This window comes from Zootoca vivipara, chromosome 10 (genome assembly GCF_965207765.1).
Source record: "Zootoca vivipara chromosome 10, rZooViv2.hap1.1, whole genome shotgun sequence".
Taxonomy (NCBI): Eukaryota; Metazoa; Chordata; class Lepidosauria; order Squamata; family Lacertidae; genus Zootoca; species Zootoca vivipara.
Window position 1 is genome coordinate 8,435,549 of NC_142593.1, and position 23,884 is coordinate 8,459,432.

Consider the following 23,884-nt stretch of genomic DNA (forward strand, 5'->3'; position numbering starts at 1 on the left):
ATTATTTTGCAAAAATTAAAAGGAAAAGAACCAAAATAATAATAGTGTCCTGGATCTTTCACACTATACTAGCCCTGGCTAATGTAAGATTGCTCCCCAGTTAATACTGGGGCTCTTTTCATCAGATCATTCTGAATATGGCATCTCTGTTGAACATGCAGTCATGAAAGTGTACTCAGCTTTTAACAAGTTTTGATTCATTGGGCAGGGAGGGAGCAGCTCTAGTCTTCAAAAGTTGTTGGACCAAACCTGTCATCACCCCTGGCCATTGGACATGTTGCCTAAAGCTGATGGGAATTGGAAAGTAATATATACAGGCCACAAAGGGACCCAGGTGGCGCTGTGGGCTAAACCACTGAGCCTAGGGCTTGCTGATCGGAAGGTCGGCGGTTCGAATCCCTGTGACGGGGTGAGCTCCCGTTGCTTGGTCCCAGCTCCTGCCAACCTAGCAGTTCGAAAGCACGTCAAAATGCAAGTAGATACATAGGAACCGCTACAGCGGGAAGGTAAACGGCGTTTCCGTGTGCTGCTCTGGTTCGCCAGAAGCGGCTTTGTCATGCTGGCCACATGGCCTGGAAGCTATACGCCGGCTCCCTCGGCCAATAATGCGAGATGAGCGCGCAACCCCAGAGTCGGTCACGACTGGACCTAATGGTCAGGGGCCCCTTTACCTTTACCTTTATATACAGGCCACAGGTGCCTCAGCCCTAACTTTAAGGATCACACAATCAGGCTGGGAGAAAACAAACAGGTCTCCACACCGATGTTTTAGAACAGGCATAGGCAGACTTGGCTCTCCAGATGTTTTGAGACTACAATTCCCATCATCCCTGACCACTGGTCCTGTTAGCTAGGGATCATGGTAGTTGTAGTCCCCAAAACATCTGAAGGACCGAGTTTGCCTATGCCTGTTTTAGAACCTAGCCTGGATAGAAAAATCTAAAGCACAAGCTGGGTCAAAGTGAAGCTGTAGCTTCGCCCAAGTGGATCTTCCTGAACCATGGAAGAAACATGGTCTGGGTGTTTGTTTCCTGATATCTCCTGCCCTGCACAGTGATCCAGAAACCAGCTCTGATCTGTGATGGAAGATTGATGGCCAGATGCTCCTCATCTCATGGATGAATCAAACCCAGAAGTGACCAGATCGACAGCCATTTAAGCCGGGAGAAGCTACAGGCCAGCTCTGCCCCTTCCATTGCAAGGTTGTGGATGCTCTGCCTACATGTTTATGCTCTCTTTCTCAAGTGATCCAGCAGCAGCAAAAGGGAAAACTGCCTGTGACTGTACATCAAATAGATTGTGGAAATAGGTTTGGATATCACTGAAGATAATAGTTTCATTAAATGACTAATAAAAATGAACTCTCATACTCAAATATACTGGCTTGGGTCAAAAGATGCCATTGCCTAAGAGGAAATGAATCAAGGGGCTCCCTGATGTTGTCTATTTCCCAACTCCCACTGAAGTCGGCACCGAATTCTATGACATTCCATATGGTCCCCTAACCAGAGAGGCTCTTCGGTGGATCCAAGAGGCTGTAGCAGACAGGGGGAAGTACCGTAGGGAAGGGCCCACACTGCTGAAGCAGGATCCCGTATCACTGAAGAGACTAGCTCCACTGGGAGAACCGCACAAGGAGTGTTTGGGGCAATAAGAGAGAAATCCTCAATGCAAACATATTGAACACTGAAGCCTGTCCTTCAGGCACAGCAATTTTTGGGGCATCAGATCTGATCGTTCAGAGTGTGCAAGCCTCACACAGTTCACTGCACCAGGTAGCTACGATGGAACCATATGTGCCCCCAAACCTGAAAGGGATGCTCATGACATCATCGTAGGTTATGCAATCTGCACGGGAAGGATTACACCTACCTTTGCAAAGGACATTTCTTTCCTTTTTTTTTGATGGTAGCATCATAGAACCGACTGGAGCCAAAGGGCATATACTCTAACCACTTTTCATGAGACAGGATATTTTGTATGCAAGAAACAGTTGAGAGAGTTGGGCATGTTTAGCCTGGAAACGAGGAGACTGAGAGGAGATATGATAGCCATCTTCAAGTATCTAAAGGGCTCTCACATGGAAGATGGGGCAAGCTTGCGTTCTCTTGCTCCAGAGGCTAGGACCCAAACCAATGCCTTCAAGTTACAAGGAAGGAGATTTCAATGAAATATCAGAACTAAGTATCGAAGAACTTTCTGGCAGTAAGAGCTGTTCGACAGTGGAACAAACTTCACTGAGAGGTGGTGGACTCTCCTTCCTTGAAGGTTTTTAAGCAGAGGTTGGGTGTCCAGCTGTCATGGATGCTTAGTTTATAAACGTGCATTGCAGGATCCCTTCCAACTCTATGATTCTATGATAGTTCAGTATTGACTATTTTGACTGGCAGCAGTTTCTTCAGGGCCTCGCAGCCCCCTTACATTCATTTTTTTTCTTTTTTAGCTGAGTGAAACATCCTTCATACAGACCACATACTCTGCCACAAAACTGCAGATCCCATTTTATGTATTGTAACATGTGTGAAATGTGGAATTGGTTACCTGAATGCTATATAATTGATACAGTAAATTGAATTTTAAAAATTTCTTCTTAAGATTTTTCTGTATGTGTGTATGTATGTATGTATATATATATATATATATATATATATATATATATATATATATCCTTTTCATTATTATTACTATAGAAAAGCCATAGAGATAGGGATTGACAGTTTAATTAAAGATATGAACAAGTTATAAACAGAACAGATACAATTTTCATGACTTACAAAAAGGTATCCTATTACAGAGATAGACAGTTGCCTGCTTTCATATTTAGGGATATTTCCATTTCAGGATTTATATCTGGGTATCATCAATCACCACATAGTTATCTCCTTTGGCAACCTGCCCACAAAAGACATTCAATCCCCCATGTTCCTCCCCCTGAATTTCTGGATATTTCCAAAATAAAAAAATTCCTTCAGTAGCACCTTAAAGACCAACTAAGTTTATATTTTGGTATGAGCTTTCGTGTGCATGCACACTTCTTCAGATACACCTGAAGAATATTCTTCAGATATTTCCATTTCTCTAGAACAGGCATAGGCAAACTCGGCCCTCCAGATGTTTTGGGACTACAACTCCCATCACGCCCGACCACTGGCCCTGTTAGCTAGGGATGATGGGAGCTGTAGTCCCAAAACATCTGGAGGGCCGAGTTTACCTATGCCTGCTGTAGAACATATGTGCCACAATGTTCATGTACTTAATCAGAAGTACTTACAGCATCTCCTGCCTCTCCTGGTATGCCCCGCGGAGGACCTTAAGGTCCACAAATAATAATATTCTGGAGATCCCGAGTCATAAGATGGTTAGATTGGCCTCTACTAGAGCCAGGGCCTTTTCAGTACTGGCCCCAACCTGGTGGAACGCTCTTTCCCAGGAGACCAGGGCCCTGCGGGATTTGTCATCTTTCCGCAGGGCCTGCAAGACAGAGCTGTTCCGCCTGGCCTTTGGGTTAGACTCTGCCTGACCCTTGTGTTTCCCTCCCTCATGGCTTGGATTTATGGGCTACTTGAAATGAGGCTGCACTTTAAATTTTAATACTGTATTTTAATCTGTATTTTAATTAATTGTTTTTATGTTTTATTGTAATTCTGTTGGTGTCAGCCGCCCTGAGCCCGGTTTTTGACTGGGGAGGGCGGGGTATAAATAAAAATTTATTATTATTATTATTATTATTATTATTATTATTATTATTATTATCTCTTTTCAATGCATTTGCACTGTGTAGACTGGCTAGCAAAAGATACCCAAAACCTGATTGTCTCAGATATATTAATGAAAACCATTCTAGTACCTCTTGCTTCCTTAAACTGCAACCTATTCAAAGCTCCCAATTTAGGGCTTTTATGGGTGGGGACTGCAAGAAGATCAAACCTATGGACTGCAAGAAGATCAAAACCTATCAATTCTGAAGGAGATCAGCCCTGAGTGCTCACTGGAAGGACAGATCGTGAAGCTGAGGCTCCAATACTTTGGCCACCTCATGAGAAGAGAAGACTCCCTGGAAAAGACCCTGATGTTGGGAAAGATGGAGGCCACAAGGAGAAGGGGACGACAGAGGATGGGATGGTTGGACAGTGTTCTCGAAGCTACGAACATGAGTTTGACCAAACTGCGGGAGGCAGTGGAAGACAGTAGTGCCTGGCGTGCTATGGTCCATGGGGTCACGAAGAGTCGGACACGACTAAATGACTAAACAACAACAACAAGGGTGGGGAAATGTAGTTGAATGAAATAGTAAGAACATTTCCCCAAAATTTCTCCGAATGGTAAAGGAATATTAGAATCTTGTCCCTACTTGTGTCATTTGCTGGTGGTGTTCTGGGCAGAATCCTTGAGGGTCAGACAGAGACCTGGGGGGGCCACATTTTACTCCACTTGGCCTGAGGATCCCATCTTCTGCCAGGGAGATTAAGCAAAAGCCAAGGGACTTGAAATGAGGTATTAGCAGCCAGTTCAGGCTCTCCAAACGGCAAGCGGCCAACCTCTGTACCTCTGCTATCATTTTATGCCACGAGCTATGAACGTTCTGTACCTCTGTCTCCCATCTAAAACGTTGCTGTTCTAAAGGTGAAAAGTGTCTGACAAAGGAATTTTAATATAAAAAAATTCCTTCCAGTAGCACCTTAGAGACCAACTAAGTTTGTCATTGGTATGAGCTTTCGTGTGCATGCACACTTCTTCAGATACATGCATGCACACGAAAGCTCATACCAAGGACAAACTTGGTGGCAGACCAACACAGCTACCTACCTGTAAAAGGAATTTTAAGGAACTTTGCCCTGCACTGTAGCTTGCCTAATACAGTGATACCTCTACTTACAAATTTAATGCGTTCCGAACGCACATTCATAAGTCGAAAAAAATTGTAAGTCGAATCCCATAGGAATGCATTAGGAGAAAAAATTCGTAAGTCGAAGCAACCCTATCTAAAAATTCGTAAGTAGAAAAAATCCTATCTAAACCGCATCCAAGATGGCGGACGGAGCTCTGTTCGTAAGTAGAAACATTCGTAAGTAGAGTTGTTCGTAAGTAGAGGTACCACTGTACTTCAAGCTCCATTGGCGTTCTCCCAATTAACCCAACAGCAACAGCCTGGAACAGCCCGACCATGGCAGCATAGCAAAAGATGACGGAGGCTGAAGACAATTGTCCCACGGGGAGAATTAAACAAACAGAACCAGCACAGTAAGAAGGAAAGCCCTTAATAGAAACACTCTGGCTTGGACCCAAAGATTGTGTTGTGCCATTCTAGAGGGTTCATTGACCTTCGTGGGCTGCCAGAGGCTCAGCTGCAAGCGGGAGAGGAAGAGGGAAAACCCCAATTACATGGGCAGCACTCCATTCAGAGAAGTTAGGGCCCATGCCAATGAACTACTCTTCCTTAAGGCACAAAACGTATTTGGTACCGGATGTGCTCATGCCCTGCATGGCATATTTGGCATCCAGTGAGATCATTCAGTGCAATCATTCCCCAGACAGCCCAATGTATCTGGAGGTTGCAGATCATACTGAAGACCCATCCTCCCAAAAAACTGGTGGGGCACAAGATCACAGTAATCTCTGCAATCGAACGGCTAGTTTCTGGATAGCGCTGGAGTTGCCTTTGCAAATGACATATATCTTGCCCTTTCAGCTCCAGCATCCTAGAGCTGGGGGGAGCCAAGGGGACATCTAAGTCTATCCTCCAACCAGTACAATGCAGCCCAGATCTCTAAAGCTCTGAACCGAGAGGCAGCTAGATGTGGCCACGGCAGATGTGTGCTGTTGAGTTCCTAACTGAAGCGGCACAACAATAGTTTGCAGTCTGTATCCATCTTCTGGTCAATCCTTTTCAAAAAATTTAAGCAAGGAGTCTACCCACAGCTACAGGCAATCTGGGAGAAAAGGCGATTCAACACCCTCGACAGAATAAACATGGAGGAAGGACCCCTGGATTTGACCCAGCGCAAAGATTTCCCGTGGAGGGGGCAAATACCCAAACCCTGTCCCCCATCCACCTATTGTAATTAGTCTTGCTACATAAATAATGGTCAAACATGCCTGCAGGTGACTGTTTTCCAAGATCATGCCTTGTCTCGCAAGGATGCCCTGGACCGCAATGCGAGATGAGGTAGAACTTCCACTCTACAGCCACTTCTGCGTTGAACTTCTACAGGAGCCTGCATCCTCACAGCTTCCCTTGCCTTTTGTTTCTGCTAGCTCTTGGCACCTGGCACTGCTTTTTCTTCATCTGTGGAGCTCTTAGGATTGTCGTTTCCCCGTATGGTTAGAAACGAGTACCTCAGCCCTCCTGCCATGCTAAAGGGGGAAAGCAGAGAACACACACACACAGTCAGAAAGCCATGCCTTCCTGTCCTCTGTGTGAACTGGGCATGCATTCAAAAACCCCACTCACCAGATATTGAGCCCTATGAAGTTCAGCATGGAAAAGATATAGTCTCCACCAATTAGCATTCCAATGTAAGCGATGGACACATTCTGAAAAAAATAAAGAGGCATGCTTTAACTTATTCTCCTAGTATCTTGTTCCCAAGAACTACAAGCAGTTAAGAAAATATTCTGATCTAATGTTGATGAATTGAAACTAACATGTACTTTTGGGTTGTCAGTAATGGCCATTATGTCTCAATAAAACTTCAAAATAATAATAAAAGATTCCCCTATGCTGTTCTGTTTTTTAATGCACACAGCATTTGATACATTGTGTTGCCCTCCTGGGGAAACAAGAGATATTTGTTCAGTGAGTAACATCTCATCAGGCTATGAGCTGCCCACAATTGAGATAAGAAGTATTTGGCCTTCATGATGCCACTGTCCATATCCTTTAGAATCCTAGGAATGTCCACAGTTCTCATGATAAAGTTTTTTTTAAGGGCAATTAATGAATACGTCTTTGTTCACCTCTCAGGGTTTTATTTTCTTCAAAAAATAATAATATTTATAATATTTTAAATTTTGGTTTTCAAAAATAACAATACCAAAAATAGAAGAGAGGCGAAGAAAGCAAAAATGGTAAGAACTGCAGCAGTACAGTGTCAATAGATCATAGTACAAATAAGCAGAGACATATTAGTCCTAATATGGTTTTCCCCTTAAGAAATTATGTCTGGAGAAATCCTATGGAATCTTAAGCATTATTTCCACCCCCTACCAATTTATTCCCTGTATAAGGTTACTCAGAGCAGACCCAGCCTTCATACATCTTGCACTGTCTCCTATTGCATAGAAATGTTTATTTCTTATTTCTTAGGTGTTTTTTTTACTGATCCAAGATGCCTGTTTGCCTACCATATTATAGGCTCAGTAACGATTTGTCTCTGCCATTTTACAAGCTAACCAAACTAAAATTCACCCGCCCACGAAAAGAATCCTCTGTGGCATATCCCGTCGAATCCATTTCTCTTTAGCAAATGCACCGTCATTCAAACAAATTAAGTTTCCCTATCAGAAGACGAAAATGAAATCTGAATGGATTCCATAGCTAGTTCTGATGATGTCACTCATCAACAGGTCCTGTTGGTTTCACTTACCTTTATAGCACCAACCACTGTGGTTGTGAGGGCAGAATTATAATGGCTGCAAAGGACTGTAGAATACATCAGAAGGAACCTAAAGTAAAAAAAACAACCAAAAAAGTATCTTGATCCTGTGCACCTTTTCCCAGAAGCAAGCAAAGGATTGCAAACTTCATGATACCATAATTTCATTGCTCCACTTATACAGGGCTGTATATATTTTTAACACCTCCAGCATGATCTAAAAGTTGAGCTGGGAGACTTGTATAAGATGATTAAATAAAAACCTGTGCTTGTGCAGACTTCACCACCCATGTTTGACTATACAATTTTCACATCCTTCCATGTGGGCCAGAGTGGATAAAAATCAATGATTTTTAAAATAATAATTTAAAAAAATTAAATCCTTTTTTATTATTAAAATTGGATATATATATTTTTAAAAAAATTATATTGGATTTTTTAAATAAAATGCTTTTGGAGGAAAACCCTTTTTATAGATAGTTTTCTATTTAAGTTACATTATAGTCCAAAGGCTATTCATCAGGAAATAAGGATTTGTTTTATGTTTTTCATGTGTGCTAAAACTCAGTTGTTGTTGTTTTAAAAATGTTTAACCACATCAGTTAACAAACATGGATACATATGCTATAATGTTTTCATTTTAGTTAAATAAATTGTTTAAATTGTTATTAAGGAAATGATTATTTTTCTCCTTCCTATAAAGTACAGCAGAAAAGTTGTCCAAATACAAACATTTAACTTATTAAACCTCACAGTGATTTCATAAATGTCTGTCTATTTATTTCTAATAGTATAAGCGACTCAGTAATTTTTGATATAACTGTAAAAACTACTCTGAAAATTTATTATTCCAAAAATGAAACCTTCATCTGGTTGTAAATATTAAGATTATACCAGCAACAATGAGTCTCTGTAAAAAAATGATGTAAATCAAGCCTTACTGACTAGTGATTTAAATTGTGATTTAAATTGTGATTTAAATCAATTTGATTTAAATCAAATCCACCCTGATGTGGGCTATCCAAAACTGCCACACAACTTGCTGTCAGGGACTGGGCCGAAGGGGAAGAGATTGAGGAGGAATGATAGAGATGCCCCCCCCCCCCTAAAGCTTCCAGAGAAGAGGAAGGCAATAGTCATACCTTGGTTCTGGAACGCCTTGCAACTCGAACGTTTTGGCTCCCGAACGATGCAAACCCGAAAGTGAGCGTTCCGGTTTACGAATATTTTTTGGAAGCCGAATGTCCGATACAGCTTCCAATTGAGTGCAGGAAGCTCCTGCAGCCAATCGGAAGCTGTGCCTTGGTTTTCGAACGTTTCCGGAAGTGGAACGTGCTTCCGGAACGGCTTCCGTTCTAGAACCAAGGTACAACTGTATTGAATTACAGTGGCGGTTTGAGGAAGGTCACAGCTCAGAGGCAGGCAAAACGAAGAGTTGGGAGGTGTTGGGAGAAGAGAAAGGGGAGACGGAGTCAGAGCAGCCTGCTAACACGTTATAACTGGAGAGTATTTCTGACCCCTCTTCTCCCAGAACCCGGCATCCATTGAGAGTGCAAAGGACTCAAGAGACAATTAGCCCCTGTCGGCCACCATAAGGGAAAGTGCTGTTGCTAGGAAAGGAGGGGGAAGGAACTCAGTTGGAGCAACGCCATTAATGGGAGACAGACTGCATTCCTTTGTCTCTCGTTGTGATGACTGAATAAACTCATTAGTCAGAACTCTGTCCTTCTTGCTGCCACTGGGGGAAGGATAGAATTCCCAGCAGCCTGACGCTTGCTCAATCAGAGACAAATGAAATGAGGGCTGCTGCTCTGCATCATATCCCTGATAGATAACCACCCAACCTCCAATGAAGGAGGGTCTACACCACTTCACAACTTTCCATGTGCTTCAGAACAGACAGAAAAAGAAGAGCAACACCTTCTGAGAAAGAAACGGCAGAAATTATCTGTGCTTCCTGGTAAATGCACTGGGACATTGCACTAAAGATGGGGAATTAAAACCCTATTTGAACCAATTGGGTTTCTTATCTTCCTAGGGTTTTGCTGTAGTTATTTGCTGTTATCCCAACTTGCTGACTAGGGGTATATAAAGGTCAAGAGCAGATTTGTCGGATGAAAACCAAAACCAAAACCAACCCAGCCAGCGATTACTTGTCAAATGCACCTTACCCCAATACACAGGAAAGAAGAAATTGAAAGATAAATAAAACATTTGTCCACTCCTTGAAGTTGGTGGCCTATCAAAATAAAGAAGGACATGTTTTAGGTATAGTTACAGGTAGGTAGCCGTGTTGGTCTGAGTCGAGGCAAAATAAAAAAATTCCTTCAGTAGCACCTTAAAGACCAACTAAGTTTATATTTTGGTATGTTTTAGGTATGTTTTATTGAAAATATATATTCTAATGACCCAGTTAAATATACAGGAAGATGACAAGGTGGATACATCTGATGCTTGAGAATTGCACCAAGATGTCTGCTCTAAATTTAACTGCCTGCATTCTTTGAATATCACTTGCAATGAAGATGGATCTAAAGACCTGTTCCTTAAGACCCCCACAAAAGGTTAGACATGTGCTGTTTTCATGTCAGTTTCAATCCCAGACATGCATTTAGAATGTGCAGAGAAGATAAAACAAAGGAAATTTAAGTTGTGCCCCATGTTTACTTGTGATCTCTCTAATCTCTCAAACCTGTTGAACCAAGTTTGCATAATGAGGACTTGTTTGCTATTGACCGCTCTGCAGTTGGGGAACTGCCTCCTCTTGTAAATTTGCATCAATTCTTTCAATTTACATTTGGCTTCAATGGCCACTTTCAGGAAGACTTTGATTCTGCAAGATTCAAAGGATAAACCCCTTCTTCTTCTTCTTCTTTAAAAAAGGTGTGGCTACCCAACCCCTGAAACCATTTGCATAAAATATTTCCCTAGTTAAAACAGACTTGTTCTCGATTGGGCAGAAAGGCTGCTAATTTACATTTTTGTTGCCAATCATGCTTCTAATTTCCAGTGGTTAAAGTCCCTCTTCATTGTCAGAATTATCCCTGCCTTGATGAATTTTAGGGAACCGTCCCATAATGCTGACCCTGGGTTTTGTTGACCAGCTGCACATGGTCACTGGAAAAAACCCCTCCCTGGATTTTTTACTCAAAACTTTCCTAAGTTATCTTCTTTCCATGGGAAATGAGGATCCAATTCAATGGATGTATTACAATGACTTAAGTGGTTTGCAAGCACAGCTTACCTGTTGGAAGTCTCCACTGAAGAAGCTTATGAGAACTGTAGGAATTACCATAAAACAGGCATTATAAAAAATGACTCCATATTTTCCCAGCTCCTGTATTAGAAACAGACACACCTGTTTGACAAGCTAGTTAAAGATCACGTAATGGCCACAGGGGAATTTTGTATTTAAAGATCTAATAGCACTCTAGCAAGAAAGCATTAAGCAATTCACCCATTTAATATATATGCCTGCAGTTTCTGTAATATATGCTTCTGTAACAGAGGTTTCTTACTAAATAATCAACTCAGCGAAGTCCCACCTATGAAATGCTTGTGGTTAAAACTGTGGTTAGAACTGACCAAAATTGGAGTAGACACTCAATCAAACATCTTACCATCTTTTGTTTATTTATATATCACTTTACAGTATTGTAAAAGACCTCAAAGTGGTTTACAAAGAGAATAAAACACACACACACACACACACCCAAAAACAAAACCCTTATTGGTAGAAAGAATTAAAACAATAATTTAAAACATTCAAAAAAATTAAACCCTGCAATAAACTAAAAAAATGCATCATCATTCTAGGCATCTAGGCAAGCTTATCTAAACAAAATGTTTTTGCAGGTGCCAAAACGATGCTTGCCTATTATCAATAGGCAAAGTGTAGTTGGTGACACACTAAAAGATTGATTTTTTGGCAAATGCTGAACAGGGATTATGTGGCACCTATCATAGGAAAAGGGACGCGGGTGGCGCTGTGGTCTAAACCACAGAGCCTAGGTCTTGCCGATCAGAAGGTCAGTGGTTCGATTCCCCGCGACGGGGTGAGCTCCCATTGCTCGGTCCCTGCTCCTGTCCACCTAGCAGTTCAAAAGCACGTCAATGTGCAAGTAGATAAATAGGTACCGCTCCAGCGGGAAGGTAAACGGCGTTTCCGTGCGCTGCTCTGGTTTGCCAGAAGTGGCTTAGTCATGCTGGCCACATGACCCAGAAGCTGTACGCTGACTCCCTCGGCCAGTAAAGCGAGATGAGTGCCGTAACTCCAGAGTTGTCCGTGACTGGAGACCTAACGGTCAGGGGTCCCTTTACCTTTACCTTTATCATAGGAAAAGTTCTGCAGATAGAAGCAGTCAAGTGGGAATATATGGGGTAACACATTGTGTCAGGTAAACTGGTCCCAAGTTGTTAAGTGCTCTGTATACTAATAGTAGTGTTTTGAACCTGGCCTGGTAGCAAACAATCAAACCAGTACAGGTCTCTGAGCACAAGTGTGAAATGGCCAGAAGGTCTTACTTCTGCCAACAATCGAGCTTTGTCTAGCCGGTGCTCTGTCTATCATATATGATGTCAACTTCCTTTTCTACCCTCCCTCCCCCAAAACAAGCTGAACCTAGCAAAGGTGGTGACCGCAAATGGCTAAGATAGCAAACACAGAAGTTCATTTCCTAGGAAGCAGAAGATCAATATTTGAGAAGTAGGCGGGGGGATGGAAGAGAAATATGTTACAAGCAGATGGGGAAGAAACTCTCAAACTGCCAGTAAAAGCCCATTTACACGCTACTATTCTCTGCTCATTTTTTGCCATGAAGAAACCTGGCCATAATTTTACTATGTAGTGGTTATGTGCCTGTTCTAACCATCTCCAAATTGCAACACACCAGGGCCTTTAAAAATCTTCCCAAAGTGAGTTCAGCAAGGATTCAAGGAATAACATTCCAAAACAATTGCATGGCTACCATACCATGCATTTTTTTAAAATCCAAAAAGATCTCATAACAGTTATGTGAAGATCTCTTGAATTAGTCTAATGAAGGATACAGGGAATGTAAAGGCAAGAGAAGCTAATGAGATAACTGAATTTTGCTGATAGTTCAGCAGCAACTCCTTGGCCTGAGAACCACCCAATGCAGCCCAGCTTTCCGAAGACTTTAGCCCAGATTTACCGGTACAAAGCTGCCTGTGCCTATGTCTGCATAGAGATCAGTTTCCTTCTTGATCCAGCAGCTAACCAATCTTAAGATTTCCTTTCCTGAGATGTTTCTGGCTTCTTAAAAAGATGACAAATCCTTTTAGAATCATGACATCAGTGTGAAGGCCAGAGCTGGAAAACCATTACCTAAGTACCTAAATATTTAACTGCTGGACTGTCAACCTCTTATCAGAGACAGTATGTAAAAAATTGAAGTTGACTTTCACAATCTTACTCAAGTCCTAATTAAGGCTGTCTATGAACAGATTCATAAATTCTTAGAACAAAGATGATCATTCCTTGGTTTTCCGCGGAAATGAAATCCCCACATAGTTACCTTGGGGTCAATTTTTTGTTTTGTGTAAACACCGTTTGCTGCTGTGAAGACATCGTTCAGCAACACAGAGGCATAGCCTTCCATGCTGAAAGCTAGATCTGATCTGGAAGACAGAATATAGAGATGAAGGCATTTAAAAGGCATCCTTTGAACAGTGTTGTGCCTTGCTGGCTCCCCAAACCACTTCCATATTATAAAACCTGTTGACGCTAACAGCATGTTCAGAAGTCCGTAGCAGTATAGACAACAGCTAATTGAAACAAAACAGCTGGACCGTTCCAGATAACATTTCATTCCAGGCAATTTCTCCAATGGTGACTTGGCTGATCTATGCAACCAACAGCTAAAATCAGACTAATTCTCAAAAGAGATGGGCAGGAAATAGCCATGAGTCGACTTTAACAAGTGCTACAGCTAAATATCCCCTGTTCATTTCGACAGAGCTTGTGCGGTACAAACCTCACGAACAAGTTGTCAGCAATTTATTGGTTTATGAGTATCATAGACTTGTTGGGTTGGAAGGGACCACACCTATCATCTAGTCCAGGGCTGCCACAGAGGACTGGCCCTGGGTTGCTCGGGGAACCGGAATTAGGGGCTTTCAAATGAGCTGGTTTGTCTCAGGGGAAGGTCTATGTCTGCAGATCTGGGCACAGAATCTGGCGACCGTCTGGGTTATCTTCTGGTCTTTGCCTAACAGGAGCAGGTCATATCTTTGCTTTTCCGGGAGGTCGACTAGCCTCCCCAGTATGGGATCCAAGGTCTCCCTACGTGCCTCTTCATAGAAGGGACATCTAAAGAAAAGTTGCTCTGGGCTTCCTATTTCCCCCAATGAACAGGCACAGTCTTTGAGTATGTGGAACTTTTTTGTAAGATCCTTCCAGGACAGGCGTGGGCAGGGCCAAGCTTCTGGCAAGCGTGAAAGCCCTTCTTGCATTTTTGGCTAAGAGAAAGAAGAGGTAAGCTGCCGGAGCGGCTATATCTCTCTCAGTTTCTCCAATTTTATATTTGGGGCATCTTGAGCAGTCCTGTTGTCTCTCAATGTCTATGATTCTTTGGAACTGAAGAGAGATTTATTTGTAGTTTTTATATGGCAGTGCGCTGTCAAAGGAGAGGAAATCAACGGACCAGTGCCGAGTGCAGCTGAGCAGTGTGCAGTGTGCGTCCGCACTGGGCTCCGTGCTGCAGGGGACAACACAACAGTGCTGCAAAACTGAGCACGAGAGTTGGAGATGTGCCAAATTTTAGGGCTGCTGAAATTTGAGAGCCCAAAGTCGGTCACTAAGGGCAGCAGGGTGGGGAAAGAACCAGCTGGGAAGGGGGACTGCAGGCCACATGGACACCAGCCAAAGGGTCGCATGTGGCTCATACATTATGTGATGTAAAGAACCGCGGAATAAAAGCATTTTGCACCAGCCATCTCCTGCACTCTTCTGCCAGTTCCTGACAAAATGGGTTTCATTCTTGTGGTACACACTCAAGAAACAATGATCCAACATGAAAGGAAAGGACTTTAAAATCTTACCCTGCTGCTATGAAAGCCCCAAGGATGATTGCGAACACACTAATTACAATGCTCAGTGGATAGCGCTTCCTGTAAAGAGAAACCATATGGTTGATCCCATCCAGTTTATAATTAGGATGGTTTGTGATACAGCAGAATGAAACAAAAGAGTTAGGTTTATTTCTTTTAATCATACAGCATCTGCAGGCCAACAAGATTCCAATTTCCCCCCATTCTGAAATATTTTGAAGCTTCCTTTAAAAAGGGTTGTAGATCCCAGATTCAATCCCTGGCATCTTCAGGAAGAGCTGGGAAATATTACCACCCGAAACCCTGGATAACAGAGCAAAAAATGCTGAGCTAGATAGAGTAATGGTCTGGCTCAGTGCAAGGCCTGTGCTCCCATTCTGTCTTACAAATAGGTCAGTCAAAGCCAGGGTTCATTTGTGGTGCCTTTCCAGGGATTTGTTTCTGATGCACAAGCTCCAATGGCTTTGTGGAACTCCCAGGGGATAGCTCAAAGAAGAGGGAAACTCCAGCCACGGAAAGGGGTAATGAAGTATCTCACACTCGACAGAGTGTGACATCATCAGTAGGGTAAAACTGTATCTTACAATGCAAATCTGAGACTGGTCTACTCACAATTATGGCCCATGGTACATAGTCACAGACAATTGTGTATAGGACTGTATACTTAATGATTCAGTGACAAGAGACAGTTACAGTAAGACATGGGTAGGCAAACTAAGGCCTGGGGGCCGGGATCCGGCCCAATCACCTTCTAAATCCGGCCCATGGACAGTACGGGAATCAGCGTGTTTTTACATGAGTAGAATGTGTGCTTTTATTTAAAATGCATCTCTGGGTTATTTGTGGGGCATAGGAATTCATTCATTTTTCCTTCAAAATATAGTGTCGTCCCCCCAACAAGGTCTGAGGGACAGTGGACTGGCCCCCTGCTGAAAAAGTTTGCTGATACCTGCAGTAAGACAAGAGTATATGTAGAATCCTGAAAATACTCTATGTAAATTGCTAATTGGTTTTACAATGAACTTCTTGCAATGCACTGGGCCTCTTGCAAAAGCTCAGTGCTAAGCTGGGATTACATCCTCCCTCTCCACTATGAAAGCATTTGGGAACTCCCATAATAATTCCCAATAATCTACATTCCAAACTTGTACATGATTCATCTGATTTTGGCAAGAATGCAGAGCATTGCAGCTCTAACATCTTGCTTGTGGCAGTGCCTGATGCTCCACAGAAAAGGGAAATCCTTTTCCTTTCATATGTGAGTGAAATAAATTCAATTTGGGACATTAATAGGAGAAACCCCCTTTATGACCCAGCCATTAAGGAACCTGACTCCAAGGCATATTGCAATCTTTACTGTATTGTGCTTGTGACAGGAAAGCCTCTGACACAGACTGGCTGAGATGGTGTGATGTTATAATGTTCACAAATATTCCAAATGCTCTGGAAGCAAGGAATCTTTGTGATCCAAATTCTGTGAGGTGGAGCACAGCTGTCAGTTTCATTGGGATCATCTTTCCCAGGCCCTAGGAACAGGAAAAGCACTATAGGCAGGCTACTGACTGGAAAGGGAAGATGAAAGGTGTCATGCTGGCAATGAACTGAAAACAGGTTACCGAAAAAGGTTCGAGAAGATGGAATACATGGAGGTCAAGGTAAGTAAAGGAAATGAAATGAAGCAAGCAATCTGGAAAACAATATGTGATTGGGGCATGGAGAAATGAGGAGCCAATGAGAAGGAGAAGATAAGGAAAGTCTGGGAGGACATGGTTATGAGGTCCAGATTTGCACAGTACCTTTGAGAGTTTTGTAGAAGATGTGGTTTCTGCTGTCATTCTACTGCTGGGCCAAGAAACCAGCGGGGTATTGTGGGGTAGAGCAGTGTCTCCCAACCTTGTGCCTCCAGATGTTTTGGGACTACAACTCCCATCATCCCTAGCTAGCAAGACCAGTGGTCAGGAATGATGGGAATTGTAGTCCGAAAACAGCTGGAGGCACAAGGTTGGGAAACACTGGGGTAGAGGACTGAACTTCACTTGTTAGTTTGCCAATTCTTTTGCTGCAAGTTTCTAGTGCTCATCGATTAAATGGTGTCTGCTTTGTACCCAGTGCATAGTGTTCCGAGGAGCCTGAATATTATCGTCAAAATTCAACTAGCCAACAGGAACAACTCATCCATGCATTCTGGCCACATAGCCTAGCTGATAAGACTGCAGTGGTATTTCAAAAATGGGAGGCAAATACTCACCCAAGAACAATCACTTCCAGCAGTAATGTAAGAGGAATGGTAAACTTCCTAAGGACTGTAAACATTGGTAAACTGGATTTTTTAAAATAGAAAGAGAGGGGGGAAATATCCACGTCAGCTGCAAGGTTTTTTTATTACTATTAATGCTTCTCTGTCTCTGCTAATGATACTCCCCCCCCCAATTAAGAAAAGTGCCTGAACAAATTCTAAGTCTCTGTCGCGGTCAAATGTCAGTCTGACCCCAACAGGCCAAATACACAACAGAATAGTTGGAAGTGACCATTTAAAAAATAAAGCAAAACTTGGACCCCTGCACAGCAAAATATTCAATGAAGAAAAAGTCATAGCATCAACCAAGGAGGGCTTTAAGATCAGCTGGGGAGGCTCATAACATGCAGCAGAATGATTCTAAGTGGCTGCACCCCATTCATGGAATTCCCTCCCAGTACAGATCTCCGATTGTCCCTCACATTCTATGGATGTCAGATGCCGAGTTAAAGTGAATTTATTTATTTCCATTGGCTTTTGGAGCACCACGAGGATGGCTTTGTTGCAATGCCTGCAATTGTATTTCATGCCAACGAATTCTTTTTTAATATTGTGCTGTTTATTGCATCCATTCTTAGCCACTCCGTTCCGAGAAAGAGCAAATTATAAGCAAGGAATAAGAAGCAATGAGTCAATTAAGGTTTTTAAGCAAACCATTTAAGAAAAGATTTTTTTAAAAAATTCATTTATGCTTCTTGTTAAATAAATAAGTAAATGATATATTGCCTCCCACCAATCACTAGCTACAGGCCAAGGCATCAGGGCAGTCACTGCCAAAGGTATCGGGGCTGAATCAGCCTTGGTTGCCCTAATGGATGGTTTTATCGAGGGAGGGTGTGCCACTCATGTCTTTCAGCCACTTTTGAGACCACTGTCTATGGTATCCTCCTGGCCTGAGTGCTCAGGATGGGCATACCTGCCAAGTTGCTGTCGGAGAAATAAGGGACCGGGCCGAAAGTAGCAGACCGGAAGTAGTGCTGCCGCCATTTTGGAACTGGGCGGAACAGCATCAAAAGTCACTTCTGAGCATTCTCCGCCCAGTTCCAAAATGGCCGTCACGCCAGAATAAACCAGGAAAAAACAAAAAAATCCATTTTTTCCAGCTAGGAACAGCTGGAAAAACGGGGATTTCCCGGGGAATACGGGAGACTTGGCAGCTATGCAGGATGGGTACTGGACACTGTATTACAGTGATTTCATTCCTCTTTGCACTGAAGAGTCCGGAGAGCAGTATTGGGGGTCCTGACAGGTGCTTTAAGATTCCACAAGGCTCTATTTTGTCCCTGAAGACAAACATCAACATTGGGTAGGGTCTCCCCCACCCCAACTCCAGAAGTGGCAGGGAAAAACCACACTTGTTTATTTTCTCACACAAAAAGCAGCGAATAAGCCCCAGATACCCGCACCACCCCTCCTCAGAAGCAGGATGGGGAATCCCCAACGTAGAATCACCAACCAAGAACACCACATAATCCTGCACATTCTAGAAGACAATGAGTACACTTGGAGAGAGATGCCATCGAAAACATCCCCCACAACAGCATACCCATTTCTCCAAAACAAACTGTACTGTAAAGAAAATCCCCAGAACACTGAACAGGTTCACACAGGGGAACGCGCTCCCATATGTGCGCACACTCGCTTTTTCTGGCGCGGTGCGGTGCTGGAAATGGCTCCTGCGCATGCGTCATTTCCGGTGCACTTCCGAGTCGGCACAGCACCAGAAATAGCTTGTGTGTGTGCGTATGGGAGCACGTCCCCCCGCCCTCCGGCCCGTGCATGCGCACAAGCTATTTCTGCCGCCGACCCGGAGCTGGGCAACCGCACCGCGGCACGCCGATAAGAGTGGCTGGCAGCGGGGGTTGTCGGGGGCGACACGATTGGCTTGTGCAGGCAGGGCCGGCTCTAGGTAGAGTCCCGGTGGCGCGGGGTGCCGGGGCGCCGGGCCGGTAGGCCGGGCGCTGCGCGGCAAAGCCACGCGGAAGCCATGCTGCGCCCTGCGAGGGCGAGGGCGCCGGAGCGATCTCCGCCCCTCAGCGCCAGGGCGCGCAGCCTGCTCAAGACTGCCCTGCGTGCAGGCCGCTTCCAGCCCCCGGGCCTTAGTTTGGGGACCCCTGGCCTACACTGTTTAAAAGACTCCTACAAAAACAACAAACCCATACCAAGACAACTTTGGATATGGTCATTAGGAGTTTTGGAGCATGGTGAGTTTTGGATACACTAGTGATGCATAAACTTTATTTCTCATCTGATTCAGGAGTGGCTGCCCAAGCCCTGGGCCAGTGACCAAATGTAGTTGTGAGCAGGGGGAGCGCCAATAAATGGAGTTGGATGGAAAGATGGAGGCGGTAGCTCCCATAAACACAGTTCAGGCGTCTGACAGCATGTGATATCTCTGCTAAAGCATCTGCACCAGCCGCCCACGTGTAACAATGGGGGTTAGTCTCAATTTTTTATGGGCTTTATTTCTGGAGATCATGGAGCTAGCATGAATCAAATATAAAACACCAGCTTTTATCTGAAACGTGGCCAGGAAGGGACAGCAAACATCATGATCGTTAACGCTTACAGGAAACATCGGCACACTAAACTTGAAGTCACCAGAAAGTTAATCATCACCCTCTCGTACGTAGGAAACAGGCTTCACACACACGATAAAAAATCTTCTTTCAAGGGTAAAATTATGATTCTGGAAGTGTATGGATAACCATGCGGTCTTCCTGAAATTAAGGCTGTGTCCCTTCCGCTTCAAACTTTTCTCAGTAAACAGGAATAAACAATGGTTCAAATGACTAAAGTATTGTGGTATTCACTCACCCAGGAAATCCCCTCCCCCCCTCCACAGATTACAGTAGAACCCAGTGCTTTTTTCCCTGGGGGGACACAGGGGTATGCATACCCCTAAATATTTTGTGAATCAATGTTTGGCCTCATTGAGGGGCAGTATTTCTATATGAGTAGAAAAATGAGAGTACCCCTAAACATTTTTTTTAGAAAAAAAAAGCACTGGTGGAACCTGTTGTTGTTTAGTCGTTTAGTCGTGTCCGACTCTTCGTGACCCCATGGACCAGAGCACGCCAGGCACTCCTGTCTTGCACTGCCTCCCGCAGTTTGGTCAAACACCAAATTAATTAAACACCAAATTAATTAAACACCAAATTTTCAATGGTCAGGTAGCTCACAGCTCTAATGGGATCCCTGTAGCTGATTGATTATCTAGGTTCTCTTAAAAAGGTAAAGGTACCCCTGACCGTTAGGTCCAGTCACGGACGACTCTGGGGTTACGGCACTCATCTCGCTTTACTGGCTGAGGGAGCTGGATTTTGTCCGCAGACAGCTTCTGGGTCATGTGGCCAGCATGACTAAGCCGCTCCTGGCGAACCAGAGCAGCGCATGGAAACGCTGTTTACCTTCCCGCCGGAGCGGTGCCTATTTATCTACTTCAGGCACCCCCAAACTTCGGCCCTCCAGAAGTTTTGAACTACAGTTCCCATCTTCCCTGACCACTGGTCCTGTTAGCTAGGGATGATGGGAGTTGTAGGCCAAAACATCTGGAGGGCCACAGTTTGGGGATGCCTGATCTACTTGCACTTTGATGTGCTTTTGAACTGCTACGTGGGCAGGAGCTGGGACCGAACAACGGGAGCTCACCCCATCATGGGGATTCGAACCGCCGACCTTCTGATCGGCAAGGCCTAGGCCAGGCATCCCCAAACTTTGGCCCTCCAGATGTTTTGGACTACAATTCCCATCATCCCTGACCACTGGTCCTGTTAGCTAGGGATCATGGGAGTTGTAGGCCAAAACATCTGGAGGGCCAGAGTTTGGGGGTGCCTGCCCTAGGCTCTGTGGTGTAGACCACAGTGCTACCCATGTTCTCTTACTGGAGGTCATATTTTGGTCTCTTCCCCACTCCTCCCTCCCTCCCTCCCTCCCTCCCTCCCTCCCTCCCTCTTTGCTCTATGATCCCAAGGGTTATCCCTGTACTTCACTGGTCCGCAAATCAAAGAATGGGCGAGAGATTCTGCTGCCTTGCTGGCATAGAATACGGAAGGAGAGAGCTCAACTCACATGGAAGGCATAGATCTCTATCCCTGACTTGCATTAGGCTTGCTTCAAGACCTAGTACAGCCTCCCTTTTTTCTTTTAGCATGGGCCTGTGGCACATTGATACTCCCACTCTCCAGGCTGAGGTAACTTTGCACTTTACAATTAAGCTCTATGTTTGTATTGTGCGATTTGCTGCCTGGGTGTTATCCACGTAGCAGCCTGAATGAGCATCTATGTGCTCAGTCTCTTTTATTTTCATGCATCCTGGTCTACATCCTGGTGTGTGAACATCTTGCATCTTGCATCTACATCCTGGTGTGTGAACATCTTTATTGGGCATAAGGTTCAAGGGACGTGCGCAATGACTCCAAATAAAAGATTCAATTCCTCTCAGAGTTGTACTTTCGGTAGGGTTGCCATGCCATGCGTCCTCTTTTTCCAGAACCCGCCCTCTTTTTCAGGGGTAAAATCTGAGACAAATTGCATTTATTTGCTTTGAACGGCCACCATAGCACCCTCTTTTTTTGCTCTTCAAACTCTGGCCACCCTAACTTTGGGTTCACATAGGTGGTGGACATACATGTGGAGTCAGAACTACACCTGGTTACACATATGCTACAAGGCCAGTTTCAAGGCTCTTCACAGGAGGGGCAGAGATCTCTCAGTTAGGCAACAGGAAGCCTCCCTTCTCAGCTGAGGGATCCCCACCCCCTCCTGCTTGCTTGCATGCAAGCAGGAATGGGATTGGGGCTGCTCTGATCGCACTGCCCGAACTTCACCATCGCTCTCAGCCCTCCTTCTCCGCCTTCCATGCCTGACCCACCATGCACCGCTTCTCCACCACCACCACCACCAAAGAACCAACAACTTAGGGGCTGTCCAGGCTCATGGAGAAAGGAGATAGAAGCCTCAGAGGAAGGGGAAACGTGGCGGTTGAGGTCAAGGTGGTGGCTGCCCCTCGGCCACCGCCATCACTGCAGCATCAACATCCTGAACGTGTAGCAATTCATTCATTTATTCATTAAAGTGTCCCCGGATTCATTGAAAAAAACCTGGTAAACCTTAATCTGGCCCCACCCCCTGCAATGCAGGAATCATTCAAACCCTGAGATTAAGAGTCTCAGGCTCTACCGACTGCGCTATACTGATAGGCATATTCAGTGGTTTTGTTTTTTGTGTGTGTCAGTTGTTCTTACGATTATTTTTATTGCTTTATATAGCTTATGTTTCATTGCATTTGTATATAGTGTTGAACAGTGCCTTGATATTTTGAGTGGAAGGTTCATAAATATTTTTAAATAAATAAATAATAAGATAAAATAAATCAATGGAAGGTACGTACTAATCCTTTCTATCTGCCTCACACAACACAGAGAGCAATTTTACTCAGTGTGTTGTCCAAAAACAATATGTGGATGTGGCAATATGGCTCTCATTCAATCAACATGTAGCTACAGCACTGTTTAATGGTCTCAAAACATTTTCACTTACAGGGGCTAAATAAAAACCAAACTGCCCGGCAACAACCCAGCTTTTGCTGTACCTTAACTTGCTTGTACTTGATAATCCACTTATGTGATTTCCAACGTAAATAAGAGGAAGTGGAAACAGCTGCAACAAAATGAGGGTACCATTTAGTTTAAACCAGTATTTTACCCGAAACTGAGGAAGAACTCTATTCAAGTTACTTCATACACTCTAGCACAGACATAAAAAAGGAAATACAGCAAGCAGCAAACTTTGTAAATGATTGCCACTTTTGAACTTTGGCAATGTTTTATACAACATTCCAGGCCCTGCTTGTTTCAATAAAAGAAGTTTGATCTTATAAAAACTGATTACCAGAAACCATGAAAATAAAATAAAGTAAAAAATCAACACATCATGTTTACACCAACCAAAATTTTGACCCCACTAAGCCTAACATAGGGACGTGGGTGGCGCAGTGGTCTAATCCACAGAGCCTAGGGCTTGCCGATCAGGAGGTTGGCGGTTCGAATCCCCGTGATGGGGTGAGCTCCCGTTGTTCGGTCCCAGCTCCTGCCAACCTAGCAGTTCGAAAGCACGTCAAAGTGCAAGTAGATAAATAGGTACCGCTCTGGCGGGAAGGTAAACGGCGTTTCCGTGAGCTGCTCTGGTTCACCAGAAGCGGATTAGTCATGCTGGCCACATGACCTGGAAGCTGTCTGCGGACAAACGCCGGCTCCCTTGGCCACTAAAGCGAGATGAGCGCCGCAACCCCAGAGTCATCTGCGATTGGACCTAACAGTGAGGGGTCCCTTTACCTTTACCTTTAAGCCTAACATGAGGGCAGCGGAAGGCAACCATTTCACATTATAAAGCAGGGGTGGAGAACTTGTTGGGACTCCAAATCCTATCATCCCACACTGACTAGGGCTGTTGGGAGTTGGAGTCAAACACCATCTGGAGGACCAAAGGTTCCACACCCCTGCTATGAAGACTCAGTAAACATGGATCAAGTTGAAAGATTAAAAATCTTATGGATGTTTACTTGGAACACTTCACATTCAGTGGGGCTCATTTCCAGATGACTGTAGAGAATTGCAGCCTATGTTTGTTCTAACATTTCCAGCCCAACATCTGGGCTGAAAAATATGGATCTACATGGCCCACAATTCGCCAGGTGGGAGCCAATTCAGAGGCAGCACTGAACACAAAGTTCACTCTTTAATTGAATGAATAGGAGCGCGAGAGAGGAAAAGCTGTTACCCTCTGCACTTGCACGCGAGTGCTGCCTTTTTGGCTATATAAGAATTGGTACAGGGAGAAGCAAGGATGCTATTCATATACAGTCGTACCTCGGAACTTGAACAGAATCCGTTCCAGAAGTCCGTTCGACTTTAAAAAATTA

At 44.0% G+C, this 23,884-nt stretch overlaps 1 protein-coding gene across 2 annotated transcripts in view; it reads right to left on the reverse strand.

Moving 5' to 3' along the window:
* Positions 1-2,704: 2,704 nt before the first annotated feature.
* SLC35D2 (solute carrier family 35 member D2) overlaps positions 2,705-23,884 on the reverse strand; it is a 28,110-nt gene continuing 6,930 nt past the window's right edge. For both annotated transcript variants that reach the window (XM_035099972.3, XM_088652616.1), the window contains exons 4-12: positions 22,556-22,623; positions 16,915-16,986; positions 14,658-14,726; positions 13,133-13,235; positions 10,840-10,932; positions 9,767-9,834; positions 7,587-7,665; positions 6,452-6,534; positions 2,705-6,354 (exon numbers count right to left, since the gene is read on the reverse strand). In XM_035099972.3, coding sequence (XP_034955863.1) covers positions 6,252-6,354; positions 6,452-6,534; positions 7,587-7,665; positions 9,767-9,834; positions 10,840-10,932; positions 13,133-13,235; positions 14,658-14,726; positions 16,915-16,986; positions 22,556-22,623 — 738 coding nt within the window. In that variant the 3' untranslated portion in view covers positions 2,705-6,251. The remainder of the gene's footprint in view (positions 6,355-6,451; positions 6,535-7,586; positions 7,666-9,766; positions 9,835-10,839; positions 10,933-13,132; positions 13,236-14,657; positions 14,727-16,914; positions 16,987-22,555; positions 22,624-23,884) is intronic.